The sequence below is a fragment of the Ictalurus punctatus genome, chromosome 20, assembly GCF_001660625.3.
Source record: "Ictalurus punctatus breed USDA103 chromosome 20, Coco_2.0, whole genome shotgun sequence".
Taxonomy (NCBI): Eukaryota; Metazoa; Chordata; class Actinopteri; order Siluriformes; family Ictaluridae; genus Ictalurus; species Ictalurus punctatus.
Window position 1 is genome coordinate 19,921,024 of NC_030435.2, and position 19,243 is coordinate 19,940,266.

At 37.7% G+C, this 19,243-nt stretch overlaps 2 protein-coding genes and 1 long non-coding RNA gene across 4 annotated transcripts in view; 2 read left to right on the plus strand and 1 right to left on the minus strand.

Annotated features, from left to right (window-relative positions):
* Positions 1-3,868: 3,868 nt before the first annotated feature.
* On the plus strand, positions 3,869-5,997 carry LOC128628851 (uncharacterized). The gene is made up of 2 exons (XR_008393095.1): positions 3,869-4,850; positions 5,300-5,997. It is a non-coding gene; the product is annotated as an uncharacterized LOC128628851 (long non-coding RNA).
* Positions 5,998-8,722: 2,725 nt separating this feature from the next.
* Positions 8,723-16,648, minus strand: tm6sf2a (transmembrane 6 superfamily member 2a). The gene is made up of 10 exons (XM_017494994.3): positions 16,388-16,648; positions 15,436-15,539; positions 14,734-14,831; positions 14,502-14,605; positions 14,262-14,344; positions 13,907-14,031; positions 12,928-13,029; positions 12,612-12,704; positions 12,213-12,332; positions 8,723-11,643 (listed from the first exon to the last, which is right to left on the minus strand). The coding sequence occupies exons 1-10, from the start codon at positions 16,477-16,479 to the stop codon at positions 11,434-11,436; spliced, it is 1,131 nt and encodes a 376-aa protein (XP_017350483.1). The 5' UTR covers positions 16,480-16,648; the 3' UTR covers positions 8,723-11,433.
* Positions 16,649-18,330: 1,682 nt separating this feature from the next.
* Positions 18,331-19,243, plus strand: part of sbno2a (strawberry notch homolog 2a) — a 30,550-nt gene continuing 29,637 nt past the window's right edge. For both annotated transcript variants that reach the window (XM_017495623.3, XM_047162474.2), the window contains exon 1: positions 18,331-18,502. The gene's annotated coding sequence lies outside the window, so the exon portion shown is untranslated. The remainder of the gene's footprint in view (positions 18,503-19,243) is intronic.

Genomic DNA, 19,243 nt, shown 5'->3' on the forward strand with positions numbered 1-19,243 from the left:
TTTCCCATCTGTGAAACATGGTGGTGGTAGTATCGTAGTTTGGGTCTGTTTTGCTGCATCTGGGCAGGATGACTGGCCATCATTGACGGGACAATGAATTCTGAATTATCCCAGCGAACTCTAAAGGAAAATGTCAGGACATCTATCCGTGATCTGAATCTCAAGAGAAATTTTATCATGCAGCAAGACAACGACCCTAATCACATAAATCGTTCTACCAGAGAGTGTTTAAAGAAGAATAAAGTTAATGTTTTGGAATGGCCAAGTCAAAGTCCTGACCTTGATCCAATACAAATGGTGTGGAGGGACCTGAAGCAAGCAGTTCATGTGAGGAAACCCACCAACATCCCAGAGTTGAAGCTGTTCTGTACTGAGGAACGGGCTAAAATTCCTCCAAGCCGATGTGCAGGACTGATCAACAGTTACCGCAAACGTTTAGTTAGAGTTAAATGGTTCTCTTTATCTACTTTTAGGACTTGTGTAAAAATCTGATGAAGTTTTAGGTTATATTTATGCAGATATACGGAAAATTCTAAAGGCTTCACAAACTTTCAAGCACCACTGTAGTACCATAAAATGGTTTAGTTCTGAAAATTCATCTAGTACTGTAACTCATATAGTACTGAAAATCATCTCAATGAAAAATCATCTAGTACTGGAAATTCAACTAGTACTGAAAAATAATCAAGTACTGAAATATTATATAGTACTTAAAACTCATATAGTACTGAAAATCATCTAGTAATGAAAAATCTTCTAGTACTGGCAATTCATCCAGTACTAAAAAATAATCTAGTACTGAAAAATCATGTAGTATTGAAAATCATCTAGTAATGAAAAATCATCTACAACTGAAAATCTACTAGATGAGGTCGGTCCTGGAAAATCACCTGGCCAAAAAAAAAAAAATCATCTAGTACTTAAAAATAACCTAGTACTGAACATCAGTCATGTTAATCAGAAGGTTTATCAGACTGTGTTAGGATCGCCTGCGCTGTATGTGGGTTCGATATTACCGAAATGAAAAATATAGGAATGACTTTCAACAAACAGTAGGCTCATAACAAGCATGAGAGACAAGGATTCTATATGAGTTTATGTAGCATAAATAAATAAGTGGTTAGAGGAATAAGGGGAACATCAGGACGTCCTTTTCTCCACAGCCTGGTTTGACATGCTAAAGTGGTTTGCTGTTCAATACTCCTCCATCAGGCTTCGTCCCTTTGGAAGGACATCTCCCTGGATTTATTATGGGATGTCTGCACTCAGCTGTGGGACCTGGACCACTGGGTTCTGCAAACACACACACACACACACACACACACACACACACACACACACACACACACACACACACACACACACACACACACACACACACACACACACACACACACGCCTGTTGTTTCTAAGAGACTATGTAGGTTAGAAAAAAAGGTTAAATCTAAAACTCTAAAGAGTTCCTCAGTTATCCCTCTGGGAGAACCTTGAAATATTCTATGTAGATCTGTACAACGGAGGGTTTTCCTGTCAAACAGTGCTGTAAGAAAAACCTCTTTAGGAAGTAAAGAATCCTTAACTAGACAAAGATGCCTTCAGGAATCCTTTTCACTAAGAGTGGAATGTACATGTTGCATCTATATCATGTTTCTGTTACTGTCTACATGTCTTTGCAGGTTTTCTCTGGGTTCTCCGCTTTCCTCCCATTGGATTGGCTATGCTAAATCACCCCTTACTCATCACCCCCACCCATGTGAATAACTATGGATTTGTGTGTGCATGGTGCACTGAGATGGACAGGCATCCCAGCCAGGGTGTATTCTGCTCCAGATCCACCGCAACTCCGACCAGGATAAAGTGGTCACTAAGATGAATGAATGAATGAATGAAATTACAACAACTCTTTACATAGGGTTTTATTTCTTGCCTCATTAGAATTTTGGCACATGATCCATTAATTCACACTGGTATTTTTTTATTTTATTTTTTTAAAGGTCAAGCTAGAACTGTAAAAAAAAAAGGTTTTGTTTGTGCTTCTGGTGAAACCCTTAAATGTTCTGTGTAGAATCTTACAACAGAGTGTTTTGTTATCAGGAAGGCTCCCAATTACAACTTCTTCAGGAAGCAAAGAGCCACTAGCTATCCCTGAAGAACCCTTTGAATCATACAGTATGTCTAGTGAATGACACACACACACACACACACACACACACACACACACACACACACACACACACACACATTACAGACCCCATTTTCCCCACACAGCCTCCTAGGACTTCTGCCATTAATACAAAACGAATAGTTTCACCACTGAGGCCTGACGTTGACTGAGTTGAACTGTCATTTACGCTGTTTACTGTGAGCAGATTTTCTCCCAGCTTGGGCCGTCCTCCCCTGACTGCTGCCTTCACACACGCTCCACCTGCTCGCTCAGCCTCATTCTCCCCTCATTGGCTAATGGGCTGGAAAGCGCCCGTGTCACCTCTCATGAGCCGAGTGCAGAGCCAAGCTGTTTTCCTGCAGGCTGCTGCTTGCTGGGGCGATCAGGCCCAGCTGCTTATTCTCTCATGCAGAATGCAGACTTTGTCATTCTAACAACTTCACCTTCACTAGGAGTGCTACAAGTCAAATCCGACCTATGATGTGCATGTTTATGCACCGATGAGCACATACAGAACAGTATGTGTTAGAGATTTTTCTTTTCCGATACCTGTTTTTTTTTTTTACTACTACTACTAAGTGACCGGCATCAGACAGAAGCATAGAAATCAACTGAATTAGAACAGGAAGCTAAGCATGAAGATGACTGATAATATTACACTTCAATCTTGGAATGATGCATAAAGACATGCTGGAGTATGGACATAGCATTAGTTATAGCTATAAAGCAAATAGACAAAATTTTCACCTATCCCTGCCAAATGATTAACTGGAGGCCATGTAGTGGTATAACATTCCCACAACATTTTAATCTCTTTTTACCAGAGACAAAACTAATAATAATAATAATAATAATAATAATTTCCACCTGTTTTGGGGGGTGCCTGTGTTCAGCATTGAATTTATTTCTGATGCCACACTCCACAGTAGTGCTTAATGCCTCATATGAAAGTAGACACTGAGTTTTTCAAAAGTGTTTCTTTTTTATACCTTACTGTACCTAGTAGGTTTAAATGTTATAATTTTATTGTGGGAGTTGTATACAGTGTTTTACTTTCACAAAAGTGTTTTATCTCTGTACTAATGTTATTGTGGAAAGGTGTAAATTGTTCGCCCAGCAAGGGGCTCACACCCGTCCCCTTTCCCACTACCCTGGTCACCAGCAGCTAAACACAGAGTCATGATACTCTACACACAGAAACCCAACAGTGTCCTGACTAATCGTCCAACTGACTTGCAGCAATAATAAAGTTATAAAGGAATATTTCATTTGTTTATACTGATTGAAAATGTCCAATAAGTCAATTTTCATTCCGCTGGCGTAATGGAATACCAGTGTACTGTGAGACAGGGTTATGTTGTGTTCTCAAGTCACATAATTTGTAGCTACAACTTTGTGCTTCACACGGCCACAATATAATAGTCCATGGCTACAGGATATTTAGTTTGTCACCTCCAAATATGACCTCGTGGCTACTCCTTATTAAAAAATATCCTCCAGATCACCTTAGCGGCTTTAAGGTCTAATCAGACCATACTTAAACTTAAAAAAAAGATGGATGGAGAGATTTGTCATGCATGATTTGTTACCGAATCGGATCAGATTTGTTCTTTTCTCCTCCGATGTCCAGTATAATTTTCTCTTTAAATTCTGATTAATTATTAATTTCCAAGGAAAAAAGCACTTTTTACTGCTTACATTTTTATTTAGACCATCAAAGAAGTCATTACAAATCTTAAAGTTCTCTTCTTCTCTCATTTAGCCAACGATTGTACACATTTTATTTACATTTCAGTTTAGCATCCAATCCAAGTTCATCAGTGCAGAAAATACTATCCAGGACTATACATGCCAATCTGTCATCTGTGGTGACCTTACTCAGCCTACCCTGGCCCTAGATCAGTAAAATGTTCAATATGCTGGAGTAAGACTCATATAAAAGACTCAGGGGAAGAGTGCTTGGGTGGATGTGGCTCAGGTGGTAGAACGGGTTGTCCACTAATCGTAGGGTTGGCGGTTCAATTCCCCTTGACTCCACATGCCAAAGTGTCCTTGGGAGAGACACTGAACCCCAAGTTGCTCCCAATGGCAAGCTAGCGCCTTGCATGGCAGCTCTGCTACCATTGGTGTGTGTTGCGTGGGTGAATGAGAAACAGTAGCTGCGTTTAGGTCAATAATTATATTACTGCTGTCCATGTAAACGTAGTCAGTGTAAAGTGCTTTGTAGAATCGCTAAGGTTAAAAAGGTGCTTTATAAGTGCAGACTATTTACTTAAAAGGCATTAACTGCCCATATTTAACTACAGTGTATTGTAGTTTTGTTTGAATTTGAAACAATATAGATTAATTAAAAATAAATCAGAATGTAAACCATTATACTTTCAAGTACGTTATATGAACCAGTTAAAATGTTTCATGTAGATAATTTCGACCAATTAACACCATTCTACACGTAGATCCCGCCTTGATTGACAGGTGACAGTGGGAGAGTTTTTTTTACTGCGCAGACGCACCCACAGCCAAAGCGAGGAGAGAAAAGGACACAGAAAAAATAGAAAAAGGCTAAATTATAATTGTATATTATAATTAACTGTTTGAAAGAGTGAAAACGAAGGTCAAAACAGTACTACTGCTAGCTGGAGTGCTGATGAACTTCAGTGTGTAGTTTTATCCAACGTGAAGCTTGGTGAGTTAAGTTTAGAGTTAATTAAGTGCTGAGTGCTATGCTAAGCTAATACAGCTATGACGCAGCATGTTACATTACTTGGATATTTCTTCTCTTTCATTTAGCCATGTAAATAATGTGTCAATTCGAATTTAATTCCAAAAGTGTTTTGAGTCACATCACTTCTGAGTTATTAAATTGTTAAATCGCATTGTATAAATGTGAGCTATATTCAGTTATGTCAAGTGTTAGTTAACGTGTTTCAATGCACGTAGCTTTTGCTCCATTTTGTTTGAGTTGTGTAAAAATCAGACAGATGTTCAATACAAAAGGTATTTTATTTTAATTGTATAAAAAGGATACTGGCTGTAATTTATCATTTAAAATACTTAAACCGTGGTGTTTAATATGTATAGGTTTTGTACATAGATTTCATTTTGTTTTATACTAACATTGTTTATACCGGTCAGGTTTTTTTGATTCGATGGGAAGAAGTTTACAAAAAGTTTTCAACAGTTTGATGGCGAGCCACCCAAGTAGAACCACTGTGTCTTGAAGGACGGTATTTTTTATTGTATAATATTTTGGTTTTTCTGCAAAGGACTACAACTGAAAATACTCTAGAGAGTAAAAGAAATTGCAGAGACATTGAAAAAGACATTTTAATTCTGGATGTGATTTTATTTGATTTAAGTTTTGTTGTATTCCGTGTATGTATATATTTTATCTTAGACTTAACTTAGAGGGTGCACCCTAGGGCAGTGGTTTTCAAAGTGGGGGCTGCGGCCCCCTTGGGGGCCACCAGGGGGCACCTGGGGGGCCTCAACTATTTGGTGTGAAAAATAAATAAATGTATGTTTTCTCTTTCTCACTCTCAGACAACCACACACACAAACACACACACACGATCAATTCCTAATGTAATGTAAAGATGTAATTATTAATAAAAAAAAATGTGTTTTAAAGACATCTTGCAAAAGGGGGGCCTTTTTTAATGTGTTTTAAAGACATCTTACAAAAGGGGGGCCTCGGTCAAATTTTAACACCATTTGGGGGGCCTTGCCCTGGAAAAGTGTGGGAACCCCTGCCCTAGGGTATTATATATGTATTGTACATGTTTAATTTCACTCACTCTAAATTGTATATAAATCATTCTATATTTACCTTATCAGGTGTGCTGTCACTATTATTGTTTCAATCCACTACCTCCTATGTACCCTTTAGTCTTCTGATATCTGGTCTACGCATCATATATATAGTACATATTTAATATATGCTACAAATAGGCTAGGCAGCAAGTCAAATTCAAGCTAATGGTAAATATCGGTTATTTACAAGATGTTTTTCTTGTGATTAATTCAGTAGTAAACTATGTCGCCTTAGTCCAAAGCACTTACAAGGACTGAATGATGTTTTCGGGCAAAACAGTGTAGTTGCTTTAAAACTAAACACATATTCGAACAGATTTAGATGTGTAATAAGTTACTTTTCCCTTAAAAACATGACATTACTTAATTTCATCAATTAAAAACATTTACTTTTGACTTTTTAATATGTAATTACTTTACATTTTGACTGAAACTCAAGTGTATTTTTTTTGTTTTTGTTTTTTTGGAGTTTGACACATTATCTGAACTTTCACTTAAGCATATTTGGTCAGTACTTTGTCCTCCCATGTTAGTTTTTCACATCCACAGGATAGCATGTGGTCTTATCTCATCACATGATCACACATTGGTCAGGCATGCACAGTTTCAGGGCAAAACATGCTGAAATGCGCTTCCGCTTTTTTTCACTTGTGACTCTGTGAATTGGATGTTATGATGGGATTCTGTCATGGAGTCCTGTCCCATGGAGTTATATTTTCCACGTTATTTTAACACACTGTGCTCTATTAGCCTATCCATTGGCTCCAGAAAACCTTTTCAGCTCCATGGAGTGTATAAGATGAGGTTTTAAGTCAAACCCTGTGCACCAGGACTTCCCTGCAATAATATCATTTACTTCTGACCCTGAAGCCAAAGAATATTTCTCACAGCAACAGAGAGTTTTACAGACTGCCATCAGGCCTAATCTCCCATACAGCTCTGAGAGTGTCATGACCTTCTGTCCTGCAGTCGTCCTGCCGTATCTCAGTCCAATTTCTACGTCTTTTCCCCTCGGCTGAGAGGGAACCATTCATCTCGAACCCCTCCAGCCACAGATAAATGAGACTGAATTGAAAGCCTTTTGTGATTTAATGGTGTTGAGTTTACTCAAGTCGCCAGCCCCTTTGTTGCCTTTATTTCATTTGCTGCTCAGGAGAACACACAATTTTTCAGTGGCTTGAAAAGGCAATTTTCACATTCACCACTCCAGCTGTGGCATTGTAGGGGAAGAGTATTTTAGTCACAGCACATCGAGACACAACAAAACTCATCTCACTACACACAGTGATTATACAGTACATGCAATAGCTTCCTTGTGTCTCTCTGCCTAAGATACTTATACAGTTAACCTTTCTTTTGGTCCAAATTTATTAATTTTCAACTTGTGTTCTCCTGTTTTCCATTGCCTTAATTATTCTGCTCATCATGTAATGCAAATTTCTGTCTTACTTTCTCTTATTATGGTTGCATAATCTCTAATTACATATTGTTCTTATATAAGGTATACCCTATATCATATACATATATATCAAACCATATATATATATATATATATATATATATATATATATATATATATATATATATATACACACACACACAGTATCTCACAAAAGTGAGTACCCCCCTCACATATTGGTAAATATTTGATTATATCTTTTCATGTAAACTTCAGTTATGCATTTTTATCTGCTTCCTGGACTCCCTCATGCCTCCCTCAAAAGTTAGTTTTCATTACATGTATTACCCACATCATGTGTGTGATTTGGTCTTAATGACATGCAAGTCCTCTGTACTAATCCCTTTTAGTGCTACAATCTTTTGTAAATTATTCTGACTCAGGATTATTATCATATAAAGCTATTTTATAGCGTTTCTCATTAACAGGCCAGCTAGGAGCTATTTAAGGGTCTTTTTTTTTAATAGTGGTGGCCTGGCTGGTACAAAATGTTCTCTGGCTTAATTCTTTGCCTGGGTTTGAAGCCTGGCTTTGAATCATTTCATTATGTCACTTCTTTTCATCACATGGCTGTACTTTAAAAGAAAAGACATTTGACTTTCTCAGTGAGAGCTCAGCCTATTATCTTTAAATATAGTCACTTTTGCAGACGGACACAAAGTAATGTGGAAAAAGGAGCAGCAGAAATAATGACATGGCTCTAGATGTTATTATCCTCAGCAACAGAAAGATCTGGAATCGCGCCCACATATAGATGGACAGGGCTTATACAGTGTTGTCCCATACTAAAAGCAGTATATCACTGGCATAATTTGGGCTGAGACGTGATTTCAGATTCCACGTTTTAGTGTTTCCCCACACCTCTACGTCTAAAACTCATCTCAAGAAACGACTCATCTGAGACAAACAAAGCCAAAATAAGGAATATGCTAACCTACATGACGCTGAGAAAATATTGCAGGCTTTCACAACGTCTCGATTGGACTATTGTAATGTGTTGCTGGCTGGCTGCCCTGTTGCCTCTCTAATTCTCAGCTTGTTCAGAATGCAGCAGCTTGTGTCCTTACCAGGAAATGAGCACTTTATTCTAGTCTTTTTTCAAGCTACATCAGCTGACTATTAAGTTCCATGATTTTTTGACTAAAATGTCCTGCCCATGATGCTGAAATCTTTCTGTTTATACTTATTTTATTAAATATTTGATTTTATTATATTATCATTTTATATATTTTATACAAGAAATCTATAAGGAAAAAAGTATAAAGAAAAAAGATGCTGATGATTGATGATGATGATGATGATGATGATGATGATGATTATTATTGTAATAGGGGTGCAGGAAGGGTACTCAAGAAAAAGGGACACACTAATCCCCATAACTACATTTTTAAACACAACTGTGAGAAAAATTTGACACAGAATCTTAATCTGGGACACCGCTTTACTAATTAGCATGCTCTTGTTAATCCAGTCTACCTTGGCCAATTACATCTCAGCCTGTGTTGCCAAAGTAACCTCCCACACCATAGGGTGCCACTTTGATAATACAAAGGGGGGGGGGCAATTTTTCTTTCTTTTACTGTAACTCAGCAAATATGTGGCTTTTGATATTGTAATGAAGCGATCTGAAACACATCTTATTGCTGAATGACTGGGGTTGTCCTCCAATTCAAGCAAATCTGACTGGAGTATTCATAATAATAAAATATGCTTTCTTAGGGGTTGTTGAAATCAACACTTGTTTAATTATGACATTATACAAAACTCTTAATAGATCATCTCTGCGTTCATACTATTCTAAGGAATACATATAAGGGGTTAATTAAGGTTAAAGGTTTTGGGTTTTTTTTTTTTTTGCTCAATAAATAACCCCCACATTAAAGGTTTATTTACTATGTATTTATTCAGAACAAGATGTATTCCAGCAGTGGCACATGACCATTGATTTTATTGGGGCAGGACAACAATAATAAATATATAGACTGAAACAAAAATGAAGGCAAGAAAGATATGAGAGTTGGGTTAAACTATAGCCTAGTGCATTGTTAGAGTAAACCAGTAATAGGCAGTTGAGAGATGACAACATACACTCATCCATGATACAGTCTAGCAGCTCGTCTTGAGCGGATTTAGACATACAGTTGTTCAAAAGTTGTTCAGTTGTTCCCCATCGCCATGTGCAAGACACACATAAGAGAGTGTCATCGTTTCATGTTTTCAGCAACATTTCCAGCCAACAAAACCATACAAAACTCCTGAAACTAGCCCAAAATTCCTGGCACTGGAAAAGAAGTTTTTTTTTCTTTTTCACAGTCTTTGCATGAAAAACAAAGTAACCATGGTGCGCAGGAATTTCTGATATATAGATATATATTATCCACTCCATAATAATGGTAAATGGTCTGCACTTATATAGCGCTTATAACCTTAGCAGGCGCTAGCATCGGGAGCAACTTAGGGTTCAGCGTCTCGCCCAAGAACACTTCGGCACGTGGAGTCACACCGGCCGGGAATCGAACAGCCAACCCTACGATTAATGGACAACCCGCTCTACCACCTGAGCCGCAACCAGAGCCCCTTTCCCTTTACAAAATATTCACACCGTCTGCACTCGTACACTTTGCCTTTGTTTGCAGAAATGTATTAGATTTTTGAGTATTTGTTATAAAATAAAATACTGGCAGTTGCAGAGTATCGAGGGGGGGGGATGGGCTGACGACTGTGACCCTAGTAACCCTGTCATTAACTGTTCATTAAATGGACATTTAGGTTATCTTATGCACAACAGTCTACTGTATATAACAAGGTTTTAATATGTTTATTGAGAATGATTACAACTAATAATGCAATTAGTCCTCATTTCTACATAACAGATGTCTAGTTATGTAACAAGTGCCCAATTTGAGCTTTATTAAACAAATAACAATGACCGTCATTAAGCGGTTATATGTGTTCCTTAAAATAAAGCGTTCACTATTAGTCACTATGTTTGCCGAAGGTCACAAACGGAGAACCGTAACGGTTTAACGGTTTCCGATTAAAAGCTTTGTTGCGAAAACCCTTAGTCATTCCCCATTATCTTTGTGAAACAGTGGGGTCAGAGTTCACTAGGGCAGGTGTACTGAAGGATAACTGAAACTCTACGGCTTGCATGATGTCATTTATAAAGCGTAGTGCCAAGAGGCATGGGTTTGGCCGGATGAGCAAAATGAGCTCGCATACATGTAAAGTAAATCTAATCAATAAAACCTCATACATATTACAGTGTCTTTTGCAACCTGCACCTCCCTTCCTGCGTCCCTGAGTATAATAAACAGTGCATTTCACAAGACTTTAGATTCATATCAGGCAACATGCGCTCAATAACAGCTGCTAGTGTGCTTTTTTTTTTTTTTTTTTTTTTTTTAAAAAGGTTCTGATTTGTTTCTTCTTTCTTTTTTTTTTTTTATTACTAAAGATCAGTTTCATCCTCATATAAATCCTCCAAAACAAAAACAAGCAACCGTGATTAAAAAAAAAAATCCTAACAAAGATAATTAGAAAGAAAACTGTCTAGAGATAACAAAACACTTTGAGAGAAGACAATTACATTCTTGTTCATCACAATGGCTCATTAGGAACGGAGGATTTAAGCATGAGATCTTTGCAGATTCCTTTGCAGATAAACACTGCTTTGAAATCACGCCTGAAAGACTCACAGTATGAAGTAATTCCACACTCTGTGTTGCGTTGGCAGAAACGTATGTGTCAGAGTCCAGAGTTGCTGTCTGGATTGCATCAAATGACTAATTCTTCGAGTAGAGATAAGCTCGAGAACAGTGGAGCTGATTTTAATCCACACAGCAGAGACAAGGGTCATTCAGGAATGGAGAAGAGTTGAAGTCCACCATTGGAAGCTTCAGATTCCAGACACAATCAGGAGTCTCATTTCCCGTCTCACATACGTGTTTAAGTTTGTAGATTCGTAAGACCGTTGCTTCGCTCGGGTTTTATGCATCTACTTGTGCTTTTTGTCGTCGTCTGCTTGTCCCGGAGGCACCGGCTTCATGAAGAAGGCTGGGTCTATGTAGCAGCGTGCAGCCAGCAGGACAGGCACAGCCAAATACACAAGGTTGAGGCTCATGACTAGCCTCCACTCCTCTTTAGGGATGCGATAGGTGAAGGGTGTCCGCGAGTGCACGGACGCACCGATGTACGTCCACTGCATCTGCAGGGGCAGACCGAAACGTGACACATTTAATCATTGTATTCGCAGATATACTGAATATTAAACAAGCTTGGTTTTAATATTTTAGTTATCTTTTAGCACATCTGGTATCACAGCACATGGGCTTTTGGGAATACCGCCAGTTAAAAATCAAAAATCGTTTATTTGCTCATGCTTTACTCTGCCTTTATCTCCAAGATGTACGTTTTTAAAAAGCAGTGTTCACCCAATTCCTACCTCTATCACATAACAGTTGCCAGTGAGTGATGCCAGACATCACACCTTTTCAAACTTGCTGCTCAGGTAATATTATAGTGCAGTTGAATACACTCGGTGGAGAGCGATAACGAATCCCTATTTTGTATCTGTAAACTAACAGATGATCTGATAGACAGGGGAGAGAAGGAAGCCATGCTTCCCACCGTTCAGTGCAAATCTCTTAAACTTCTGTGCACGGATGTGGAATTGGCAAAAAACATAGCCAATGCTTAAGCCATTATTATTACATTAATGTTATTATTAATAGCGGCTGGCATGGATGAGCATCAAAACACATGACACTTATTTACCTGAGCTATAGCTCCTGCGAGGAACAAAGTCCAGTCCATCATCCAAGTGCATCCCGGAACAGTCAGCCCATAGACTAACAGCGTCAGCAGGGGCAAAGCATAGAAGAGGAACACCAACATCTACGATGGGACAGAACATTCACATTCATCTAAAACAGCTTCTTGTTGGCTGAAATACAGCCAACAGTTGTGTTTTGAATGGTCTAAAATGTTGAGCAAACAGGGCTTTAGCTTCAGCAGTAGTCCTCTTAGATCCTGACCTATTATGAGAAAATGTTTTTGAAGGAGATTACAATGTACTCTAGAGAATGGCGTCTAACAAATGCTGTAGAAGTAAATGTAAATCGGCTCATTAATAAATATCCTATAATAAATATCAAAATGTTGACAAGCACATACCATGACCTTAGGGAAGGCCACACTGTCCTTCATGTAGGGCTCATACTGGTAAATGTAGGTGAAACACACATCCAGCGTGCACTCGAGAACAACCTGTAGGACATTCCACAACACCGGATCAGCTACAGCTTCACTTAATGAAGGCATTAAAGGCATATTTAACCCTAAAGCCAAAACAGATTCAATAATAAGAGCGTCTGACTAAAATATAGATGATAATGGCTTCCTTGTCCAAAACAAGAAAGGAAGAAAGATCGAGAGAAAGAAATGAAGGACGGAAGGAAAGAAGGAAGAAAAAAACGAGAAAAATACGCACAAATCCTCTGAATGCAGTGAAGGCCATGGCTCCAAGCACAATGAGTGTGAGCAGGAGGTCTTTGGGGCGAGACAAAAGTCTTTTCTTTTGCTCTTCTGCAATCTACAGAAACATACGAACACCTTTAAACACACATGCTCCCTATACATTATATACTATACACTATATGCTATACAGTATACACTATAAACTGTACACCACACACTATACCCTATACACAATATACTATACAGTATACACTATATACACTATACACTAAACACTATACAGTACACACTATGTGCTATACAGTATATACTATATACTATACACCACACACTATACTCTATACACTACATACTATACTCTATACACTATGCAATGTATACGCTATACAATCTAAGCTATACAGTATAGACTATACATTATATAGTATACACTATGCACTGTATACTATACACCACAGACTATACTCTATCCACTAAATACTATACAGTATATACTATACAGTATACACTATATACTATACACTGCACTCTATACAGTATACACTATACAGTATACACTATATACTATACACTGCACTCTATACACTATATACTATACACTGCACTCTATTCTCTATACAGTATACACTATATACTATACACTGCACACTATATACTATACACTACACACTACATGCTATACAGTATACACTATGTACTATACACTATATGCTATACAGTATATACTATGCACTACACACTATACGCTATACAGTATACACTACACACTAGACAGTATACACTATATACTATACATTACACAGTATGCACTGTATACTATACACCACAAACTATACTCTATACACTATATACTATACAGTATATACAGTAATCTAAACAGTATACAGTATATGCTGTAAGGTATAGTATACAATAGACACTATACACACTATACTGTATACAGTATACAATATACACTATACAGTACACATTATTTGATTTGCATAAATCACCTTGTCTGCTGGAATAATTGGCAGCTCTCTCGGCCTAAGGAAAAGCTTCACTGCTGTCCATATGGGCAGGATCAGGAAAAAGAGGCTGAGCCAAAAGGCTGGATAGATGTTCTTAGCGTGTTTACCTGTGGAAAAATAATTTAATCGATTGTAGATATTTTTTACCAATACATTTTAGATCCTAAAATGGCATCATAAGAATGATGTGGAGCAAACTATTAAACACACACACACCCACACACACTCACACACACACTTAATGGCAGCTGCATTCATTTAAGTGTTTCAAGTCTGTGGTTTCAATGAAATTAAGCAGCAATGCCACTATGGATCAGAAAGAGCTCATTTGTCTCACCTATAACAATGCTTGGAATAAAGACGATCTGAGTGGCTACCATGGAACCGGCCCAAAGCAGAGCTAAACTGCGATATGGCTTGCTGTAGAGAAAGTGAGAGTAACTTTTCTTGCATGTTGGAGTCAAAGACATGCTAACCATTTCAATGAAAATACCGTATGCAGTGCTTTCATAGCATATATTTAAAACATTCATGACAGCTTGAAATGAAATATTTTAAATAAAGGTGCAGTATTAACCCTTTCCACATGCGGTGGATTATGACGAGCAGCAAAACAAAGTGCACCCCTCCATTCCAGTAGTTCTTCATTATGCAATGGGCCGTGTTCAAATAGGGTTCACCCTGTACCAGAAAAAGAGTGTGTTTGAATTGTGTTTTGTTTCAAATTCTTAAGATTGTGTGTGTGTGTGTGTGTGTGTGTGTGTGTGTGTGTGTGTGTGTGTGTGTGTGTGTGTGTATTTTACATTAACCTTGTTAATGTAGAAATCCATAAAGCCTTTGATATATCCATCCAGCTCAAGAGCACACGTAAGGTCAGCGATGGAGGTGAAAGAAAATACAACGAATACTGAAACAAAGACAAAACACAGCAGACAAAATGATCACAGTTAGCCTCCTGGCTCTGTGTTTCTTTTTTTGACTCCCTCTCAATCAACCCTCTACACTGTTCTCTCTATCACTCTTTCACATTCCTTTCCACTCCAGCTATTGATTTCTCCCAGACTGTGAGTTTATGATGGCCCATGGCTATGTAGGTAAAGCTAGGTCTCTATCACTGACAAACAGACCTCCCTTTCCTTTGGCGCACACCCACAGTGCCGAAAAGGCCATCACCTGATGTTTAAGAATAGTCACATCAGACCTAGCAGCAGGGTAAGGGTGGAGGCATCGGGGTGAAAATTAGGACTGACAGGAAAACAGAGCGAGGGAGGAGAAAACCCAAGGGAGCTGTGAGGCCCAGCTGCTGATTGATTGCTGTGTTGTTTCAGAGGTGAGTTTTCTCCTCTGTAGCATGCTCAAGGATTAAGGATAGGCTTATACCTCTTTGTCTGGCTTTTAACATGCAAACATCCACCATACATTGGAAAAGAAAAAGCCCTGTGGTATTATCTAAGAAGAAATATAATGTAAACTGTTTACCTAACAATTCTGCCAATTCTGTCAATTCTTACCAAAAAACAGGAAGTCCACAGATTTATCTTTTCGAACACACAGATATGCCAGGAAGAAAACTGCAGCAAGAATAGCTACTTCAACTCCCAGTATAACCAGTGGCCTAAAGGAAAACAAAGACTACAGTTAAAGTTAACGTCCAGACCAGAAATGTGTAACTGTAGATCTAACACAGAGTTTCCAGGGAGCCATAAAGAATAACTTTATGATTGCAGCACAGATTCATTAATCAAGCAAATGCAGTACGTTTCATCATATTTATTGCGTCCACTGGGATTATTATCCATAAACTTTCCAAATCAGAACAAACCGCATAACCCACAAACCAGTTGCATTTGTACATTCTCAACTTTTCCCATTTTGATTAATATCGCAGTTGTGTTTCAAGTGACATCATTTTTGTGTTTTAATATTATCAGGCTTTAGATTAAGGACTTGAAAAACGGCCTACAAGAAAGCCACTGGTGTGATTGGCACTAATTTAAACCCATTTAATTCAAGTGACAGTGAATGACTACTTTCAGAACAGTTATAGCAGTACATACCAATCAATATATACAAAGAAATAAAAAAAAAACAGGCTTTGACACAGTCATATCACATCATATCACCAGTATTCTCCCAAAAAGTTTCCAGTGGCAAAAAAAGTATTACAAAGCAATGACACTGGAGACTCGTCCATAACAATTAAATAAACTTCTCCTTACCGGAAACGTGACCATAATCAACGATTATACATTATGCCATGTAGTGCCCCAGATAGACAAGTCCCTGTGTTATCGTTACTATAGAAACGATAACGTATTGCATTAAAGTAAACCTCGCGGGTATACTTTAATGCAACTACAGTCAGACCTGCTGTTCATTCATAAAAAATGAATCAACACCTTCTGACCAATCAGATTTGAGAATTCAATGCATTACACAGATGTTTTAAAGACCTTTACTTACGTTTGCAAAGCAGAAATGTGGTTTGCTGTATAAAGTACAAGCGGTGCCATCAGAGACAAAATAAACGTAAGGAACTCCTTTGGAAAAGCCATCCTCTCTCCAGTAGAAGAATAAAAACTACTGAAATGAAGTGAGTGTGTGAGAGATAAACGGAAATGTTTTTAAATGAAATTCATGCAGGCCGTTCCTAAAGGCAATATCAGGAGAAGAAATGCAGCTGTGTCTCACTGCCAGCACACTGATTTCAAACAGGCTGCAGTTGAGGGTAATATAGAGTTCTGTGTCAAAGTCCATGACCTGAGGAAGAGCAGTCAGTACGTGGTATAGATAATAAAGTGGAGTGTTTACCTTTCATTTCCATAAGGGGGAGTAAGAAAGCCTAAGAAGGACAAACCTCAGGAAGCGAGTGGTTTCCCATAGACCATGTAAAAAAAGGCTGATGGTGCTACATACTGATAGATAAGCTTATAAATCAAAATAAAATGTAAATATTTAATCAGCACCACTGAAAGCATGCTGACAATAGCATTATGTCAGTGATGTACTTGCTGTGTCAGTAGACTGCCGCTGATGCCTTTTATTTGCCAGGTACATTTGATTGCACAAAGGCCTGAATTTATTTATTTAATTATTTATATAACAAGACAGTTATTCATTCATTTGTTAATTCAGTCACAATAACCCCTTTATCCGAGGCGGATCCGGAGCCTATGCGGGGAACGGGATGGGATTCCAGCCGATTGCAGGGCACCATACACATTTATACCTATGGGCAATCCACTGATCGGCATGGGAGGTGGGAGGAAACTAAAGAATCAGGAGGAACCCCACACAGACACAGGTTGGACACACAGAGAAACACACAGACAATGATAATGAATAATAAATGAATAATAAATACTAAATGATAAATAATAAATACAAAGCACAATAACAGTCCAGAATATTGTATCTCATTTTTGAGCATGATATAGATATTCTTTAACGCCTTGATATCTTCCTTCAGTCTCTATTGTATCGTCTGAACAGCTTTTGAATTCTCTCACTTGTCATATTGCCTTGCTTTTCTTTTATAAAGTTGTTGTCGTTCTATTTCATTTTGGTGTGTCCTTTTATTTTATCGATTCATTCATTCATTCACTCACTCATTCAATAACTCCTTAGTGCATTGGTATGTTATATATATATATATATATATATATATATATATATATATATATATATATATATACACACACACACACACACACACACACACATATACATATGTATGTACACACACACACACACACACACACACACACACACATATATATATATATATATATATATATATATATATATATATATATATATATATATATATATATATATATTCATATATTCATTTATTACTTATCAATTATTGATGCATTATCTTAGTGGTGGTAGTGATTATGCACAGGTAAATAACAGCTGTTTGTCTCATCATGAATTAGCTCACTGAAGTTCATCCAAAGGAAGATATAGATATAAACTGCTAGAAAGGCATATGCACAAGTTTACATTGGACTAATTGGAAATATAATATTGTTATAGTGTATACAAAAACAGTTCAATAAAAACATACCAATAGACAAAGCTTCACCATTTCAAATAACAATAAATTTGAATAGTGTATAGATATATAATTTAATACACATAATAATACATAATAATAGTATGGCAGTGTATGCTACTGGAGAAGTATGGAGCTGTTTTGCATGACACATAATCACACATTTCGGTGAAGACGTGTACATGAAGGTGTTTATGAAATGTATTTATTATGTCAATTATTTGTTTGTTTGTTTGTTTGTTTGTGTCAGATAGATAGATAGATACAGAGCTGAACTTTCTACACTGAGCTGGACAGACACAGCTGGCGAACGGTGTGACGTCACGGAGGACAGCGGAAGATTCCCCCCACTCTTCCTAAAATTAAGATGGCGACGCTGACCAGGAAGTGAGATAAATAACCGTGCCGAAAGAAATATGGATTAAATACGGAATCTGACAGGGTCCAAAATAATTTTGAGGGACTGTCGCTCGTCGAGGTAGGGGTAACCGTGGGGAAATGAGTTTTAATTGTATCCGGTAAGTATACTCTTACGTCCGAGAGAGGAAAAAAAAATGTCGCCAATAAACGCTCGAGCGCATATCGTTAGCTTAGTTAGCAAGCAGGCTAACGAGTTTGCTAGTGGCAGCCAGCTAGCTGGTCAAACAATAGGGGTTTGGCCTTGTTAATAAATTCGGAATAAAACGGGATAGCTGGTATAACGCGTGAAACCAAGCTGGTTTGAACGCTATCATTTAGGGAGTTTTTAATTATTAAAAAAAAACCAAACAACAACAGTCGTTTAAACTGGTATTTATATAGCTAGTAAAGTTAACTGTGGTAACATTTCGTTAAGGATTGGACAGGATAAGTTAGCTTGTTGCGCTGACTAGCAGTAGGTTTTCGTAAAATATGTTCCTCGCACAGCCTCATATCTCTTTAGTTTGACATGCCTTAACTTTGCAGTTAAGCCAAGCAAACCTGTATTTATGGACGTCGAAAATATTTATTTCCATTAAAGGTTTAGCCTTTTTTTTTGACCCCTCCTCTATGCTCTTAGCCATTTAAACCCTGTCAGTTAATATCAGTTATACATTGTTGACATAATGTTGTGGATTTCCTGGTGAACATCTGTCCCTGTCACATTTGTCAAGGCTTAGGAAGCCCAAAAGTCTAAAACCAAATTACAAACAAACAAAAAAAACCACAATAGCAAATAAGAAAAAAAAAATCCACATTTTTCTTTTACTTGATATACTTTCACACATCGTGTTCTCACC

What these genes read in the sequence shown, in the direction of transcription:
- tm6sf2a (XM_017494994.3), bottom strand. Translation starts at nt 16,479, where the DNA reads ATGGCTTTTCCAAAGGAGTTCCTTACGTTTATTTTGTCTCTGATGGCA. An exon ending in CACATTTCTGCTTTGCAAAC is followed by an intron (nt 15,540 to 16,387) that starts GTAAGTAAAGGT and finishes GTTTTCCTTTAG; the next exon opens with GCCACTGGTTATACTGGGAG. An exon ending in TGGATTTCTACATTAACAAG is followed by an intron (nt 14,606 to 14,733) that starts GTTAATGTAAAA and finishes TTTCTGGTACAG; the next exon opens with GGTGAACCCTATTTGAACAC.